A 6,100-nucleotide genomic window follows, 5' to 3' on the forward strand; every position below is an offset into this window, starting at 1 on the left:
TTATGTTCTGGAATGATTTTTATACTTTGGAATGGAATGTATAGAATGGTATATACAACGCTGAATGGGATTTTAATTATGTTTATAGTAAACGTGTCTGTGTGTGTGTGTGTGTGTGTGTGTGTGTGTGTGTGTGTGTAACCAAACCTCAATAAAACACCTTAATTCTAGACTGGCAGTGTCAGCGGTACACTTTGGACACAGACTCTGGCTGCAATGCTGAGTGGTGTCCACTTAAACACACTGAGGTGAGAAAAGGCTCCATAGGGGGCTTGTCATCGGGCTCCCATAGGGGGCTTGTTATCAGGAGCTTGGCAGCCCCAGGACAGGGACAGAAGTAGACACGGAGGAATCAATGCTACTTGTTGGTAGACATCTTTATGGCATCGTTCCGGGTGCTCTGGAAGCCTTGCAGGGCATCACAAGCACCCCTTCCTGCACCTCAATGTCTAGGAAGGTGACCAGAGACCAGCTGGACTTCCCATGATTGGGGAACTAACTAGCAGGAGCAACTGGCTTTGTCTGTCTCCTCTGGACGACTGGTGATGAACAAGATGTGCTGGGGGGGTGGGGGGTGTTTCTGAAAGCGACCTTTCAGACATCTGCTCCCATATAAGCTGCTGTGCGGGCATGGCCCTTGGGGAGATCTGGCCAGGTGTATGCTCAGACCAGCAGCAGCATCATGCTGCTGTGGGAGGCATGAACAGAGGCTGGCCTGGCACGAGGTGCTTGAGGGTCTCTTTGTCATTGGTGGCATGCTCCACACAGCTCCTTGGATGCACCACACCCCCCCCCTCCAACACACACACAGGCACATACCATACGCTGCATGGCCTTCTAGGGTCTCCCGCTCTGGGGCTTCCCTTTCTCCCCCTGGGGTCCTGCGCCACAAAGGTGCCCTGTATCCAAGCCCTGGGCTTGTTGGAAAGGGGTAACCCAGCATGAAGTACCAGGTGTTGGTGGTATCGCTGACCGCTTCAAGGGTGCCAAGAGCCACTTGTTTTCAGGCTCCATGACATAGCAGGATGTCTAGGATCTGGCCAGACTAAGAGAAGTGGGCACACAGCCCATGCTTTTTGATCTCAGTGTGGTTTGGGGACAGCTAGGCAACGGCTATGGAATGAGATGCGGAAGTAGGGGTGCGGGGCAGCCACTTCCGCCAGCAGTCGTGTCTTCCAAGATGTGAGCTATTACCCTCTGTAACATACTTGGACTGTTTTAACGATGATTTTAGATGAACCTCCTCTGGCTTGCCCTCTATGGGCTCTTCATTCTCCTATTAAGAATGCGAATGAATTGTAATTTACTTAGGAAAACACTTACCTTCCAAATGGAAAGACACAAAAGTCAAGAGGACCACTGATTGGGAACTAGCCTCAATGACATAGGTGCAATTCACATTGTTGTCGTACTGCTTTGGGTAGTTAGGGGAAACGATGTCACCGGACGGGCCAGTGAAGTTTCCTCCACATCCTAAGGAGGAAGAAAAGGCATATTATTGTCATCACGTTTGTTCTCACACACAACAGCTATCTTATCAGTGAAGGACAAAGGGAAAGTTCCTAAATTCGCCGCAGGCAAAATTTCCTGAGACGCACCAAATGATATTAAAACACGCTATTACGCATCAATGCCCACACAGGACAACCGACCGATCAAAGACCGGCTAGGTCTAAGACTAGGTCGGAATTGCCCTCATTTTTGCCTTGACACAGCCCCATTCTGCTATTCCTGCCTGCAATACTGATATATTTCAACGCTTCCTCTAATGCCTTTAATCAAACATTTCCCTAAATGCTCATTTCCGATGAATGACCCCTTAATTTAATTCCGTCAACAACCACATTAGCTATGAAAATGACTGCATTTTTGCTCTAACCTAATTTTCGCTTATTACTTGGAGATGTAGACCTATGTGCTGACTTAGGAAGGGAAAAATCCTGAATAGATTGTCTCGATCTTTGAGTGTCTCAAAGTCTACTGAGCCTAAGACATAATATGAGAACTGAAATGTGCCAGGTACTAGTCCCCATCCATGGAGAGTCTCGTCCTGGGGTCTCTGATGAGACTGGGTGTGTGTTTGCGAAGCTCCACAAGAGATTTTGATGCAAGAAGTGAATGTGCCACGCTACGGTCTGCTAGGAACTAACCTTTGGTTTCCTGCTCAATACCTGCCCCTGGGGATTTCAGGCTTATTCTCAGCCCTAGAAAAGTCTATGGAGAACAGTTCGACTCTGACACCAGTAACTGGAGTTGACTCAATGATAACTGGTTTTGGGTGGCACTCGTGTCTTTCATATTCTCACACAATCGGCCTCACGTTGAACTCAATGCCATGCTCACTGCCTTCTAAAAGAAGAGTAGGCAAGTGAGTTAGCTAATTGTGCCAGCCTGGCCAATAATCACATGTGGGGCTAATTGAAAGGCGGAGGGATAAATGGGTGGTGAAGCCTCGCCTTTCGAGTTCTCGGGTCTCTTGTTTTGTGATGGTTGCACTGGGTGCAGCTGCCCTAGCAGTTCCCTGCTTCAGCTTGCAAGATTGACTTCCTACAAGACATCCCCAAGGAAAAGTTACATGGACCTATCCCGATGCAGCCCTGGGTGCTGGAGCAGCCGTGTGGAGACCCCTGCTAGTGCTGAGATGCTTGTTCGTTCACTGACTCAGCTTTCCTCCTGCAGTTGGCATCATTGCCTCTGTTTTGTGAGGTGGAGGACTTTGTGGACTGGTGTTGGGTTAATGGGTTAATGTTGGACTTGTGGGCTTGGGCAGCATTGGGTTGGGATGTTTTCGTGATGCACATTTTCTTTACATAAAACTCTCTCTTATACATGAGTTGCTGTGGATTTGTTTCTCCAAAGTACCCAGACTAATACAGCAAGCTTCTTGGATTCAGGCCACCTTGTTCTTCTTCTTCCACTCCGGTTCCCATGAGCCTGGTTCAGCTTTCCTACTGCTCTCGAAGCCTGGCTGTGGCAGACACACCTTTCAAAGACCTTTCCGGTTTCAGTGCTACTCACGGCTTATGAAGGCTGCAGAGAAGCCCCGAGCTGGAGGCCCCTGAGACTGGAACACAGCAGTGAACGTGTTTCGAGGTGTGATGATGGGGCTGGGAGCCACGTTCCCACAACTTGTGGCTAACAGGGCTTCTTCGGCCTCCTGAGATCCTGCCCACACCTGGTAGAATCATAAACATGATTCAATGCTTTCAATATGCCCCTGTCAATATCTTAATGTGCCTAGACTTGAAAATAATGGTGCTTGAGAGTATCTAGAAGTAAACATAATAGAAATAATACACATAAAAACCCTCAGTATATTCTGAGAGCTGTTTTTAAAGCTACATTTTATAGCCTAACTCATTCTCCAGGAGACTGTCCATCTTTACGTAGCAGGACAATCGCTGTTTTCAATCATGATTGGGTTTCCCTGTCACTGTTCTGGGTTGATGTGATCAGCCCAAGCTGCAGACACACAGACACAAAGGCATGGACGCAGTGGCATGGATCATTTGCCCTGGGTGGAGGGAAGACGGCTTGCTTTCAGCATTTGTTGAGCAGGGAGTGGTGGGGACTGGCAAACCAGTGCCATCTTGTCTGAGCCAGAAGTCTCAATCTCACTCCCGGAGGAGAGAGTTCATTTATCTCACGCACAAACCAATGAACGGAAATGTGCATTTTCACAGAAAGTGAAACGAGATAGTGTGCAGAACGGAAGAGGCGATATAAAATAGTCACAAGGTCAATGACCTGAAAGGCCACGACCACACATAATCACTATGTGGTTTTACTTTCGCAGTAGTGAGCACTGCTTGTGACACGGTTTCAAATTACCCCTGATCTTTCAAACAACTCTGCTACAGTAGGAATTAGTCTCCCTATTTTATAGTTGAATAAGTGGAAGCCTAAATACTTAATGAACTCACAAAAGAACAAGCAGATGGTAGGTTGGAGAGAAGGCTAGTCAGTGCGGCCATAGAGTCCATGCTTTTTCCGGACATCAGGAGACAATCTATCAGAGTAACATCTAGAGAAGGAAATGTAGGAGACGAATTTATCATCGTCCAGCTTGGTTAAGGTCAGGCACAGTGATGCGTCAGAGCCCGAGCAGCACAACCTGACAGAAGTTGTGATGGGTGGCCCACTGACACCATTTGTACGTAGCTCTCTTGTCGTCTTTTCAGCATGTGGACTCTTAAGGCCCAAAGTAAAAGCTGCCGGCAGACACATCTCTAATCTTCAGTCATTTTCAGAGCATACATTAAATGTTGCCTGCAAAATTGGTTGTGAGACAGCCCAAAGAGCATCTGTCCTTAAAGATCCACTGCGGTGAGGGTGGGGGGCTGGGGAGGAGAAGGAACCCAAACCATCTAGCCTTCTCTCCAGTTCCCACAAGAAAGAACCAAATGTTCACAAGACCAGAGAACAAAGTCCAAAACGAAGTGCCTCGTCCAACCCCACTGCCACCGAGTTGATTCCGACTCATAGTGACCCTCTCTGGCAGCGGTTCTCAACCCGTGGGTCCCGACCCCTTCGGGGGTCGAATGACCCTTTCGCCGGCGTCACCGATTCATCACAGGAGCGAAATTACAGTGCAAGGAAAATAATTTTATGGTTGGGGGTCACCACAACATGAGGAACTGTATTGTATTAAGGGTCACAGACAGCATAAGGAAGGTTCAGAACCACTGCTCTATGAGGTTTCTGAGGCTGTAAATTTTTGTGGAATCAGACAGCCTCATCTTTCTCCCTTGGTTCAGCCGGTAGATTCGAATTGCTGGCCTTGTGGTTAGCAGTCTACTGCCTAATTGCCAACGAGAAGTCACCATATCGTGACAAGGAAACATGACACGGTTCAAATCTTAACTCTCAACCTTTGAGTTTTCCCACTTTTCCATCCGGAGAATCCAAGCAACAAAACGGTCCAGTTCTTATTTTGAGAGGTAATAAGTCATCCCCAGTGTAAATGTTTATGCGCACAGAACCTGGTCAGCTCCAGTGAAACAAACACGCGCACGAACCTTCACAAAGCTGTCCTGACACAGCCCATCGCCACTGGGGAGGAGGAAGTCGCTGTCAAAGCTGAGCTCCAAGTGTTTGCTTTCGTGAGTGACGACTGTCCACGCGCACCTGCTGTTCTCGGGGAACTGCTGAGGCCAGCGAGGGGACCTGATGGTGCCATTGTCAGAGTGAAGGATCCCACCACAGCCTGAAATAGGACCAGAACAAAACAATCTCATCTGTCTGAAAGGACAAGAAGCATTTTTAACAACTCAAGACCTCTGGGAAGGGACACTTCTAAATGTGAGATTTCAGTTTATCTTTCCTGACGCGGGGGTCCTGGTCTTTGGGCAGGTGCCCAGCAAGCATGCTCAATACATGTAAGGTCCGGTGAAGGGGGAGGAAACCTCACGTGTCAGGGTTTTGTTACAGCTATGCAGAGCACGGCTGAGCCCACGAAATCTGACGCCTTAGAAGGCAAACGTCTATCTGGTCTTCACTGGAAATATTTGACTTCCCTTGAGTTTACATAGCATTTCTGTGATGGCAAGGCCAAACTCCGTATTGTATTACCACGAGCACAAGAGAATACAACTTGATCGTCACTTGTCATTTTCTTCCAATATACTTAACTAGAGAATATGATTCTAGAAAGGGGAAAACTCTTCCACAAAGCAATTTGGTTCATTTATACTGAAACCGATTAAGAAAAAGAAGAAAGAACACAGGTAAAAACAAAAAGGAGAAAAATCTAGAATTCGTTTGTCATATTAAAATGGGTACCTAAGAAATGGCAAAGATGTGAGCAGCGGCAGTAACAAAACACAAACAAGCTCAAAAACAAAACCAAACAATAACAAAAATGACAAACAACAAAGATAAATGCAAGAGCATTTGTGGAATCCCTTTTCTTTTCAAGCCTTACAAAAACTAGTGGCTCAAGAGGGAAGGGGAAGGTGGAGGCAGCAAGGGGAAGCAATCACAGTGAGTGACAAATAACAGCCTCCCAGGGGGACAAACAACAGAAAAGTGGGTGAAGGGAGACAGCAGTTGGTGTAAGACATGAAAAAAATAATAATTTCTAAATTATGACGGGTTCACG

At 47.2% G+C, this 6,100-nt stretch overlaps 1 protein-coding gene across 1 annotated transcript in view; it reads right to left on the reverse strand.

Annotated features, from left to right (window-relative positions):
• CUBN (cubilin) overlaps positions 1-6,100 on the reverse strand; it is a 303,548-nt gene that overhangs the window by 78,673 nt on the left and 218,775 nt on the right. Inside the window, exons 52-54 of the mRNA XM_004716015.2 lie at positions 5,019-5,206; positions 3,019-3,175; positions 1,324-1,473 (exon numbers count right to left, since the gene is read on the reverse strand). Of these exons, the coding sequence (XP_004716072.1) occupies positions 1,324-1,473; positions 3,019-3,175; positions 5,019-5,206 (495 nt within the window). The remainder of the gene's footprint in view (positions 1-1,323; positions 1,474-3,018; positions 3,176-5,018; positions 5,207-6,100) is intronic.

The sequence above is a fragment of the Echinops telfairi genome, unplaced genomic scaffold, assembly GCF_000313985.2.
Source record: "Echinops telfairi isolate 266 unplaced genomic scaffold, ASM31398v2 ScPeMD7_7473;HRSCAF=8511, whole genome shotgun sequence".
Taxonomy (NCBI): Eukaryota; Metazoa; Chordata; class Mammalia; order Afrosoricida; family Tenrecidae; genus Echinops; species Echinops telfairi.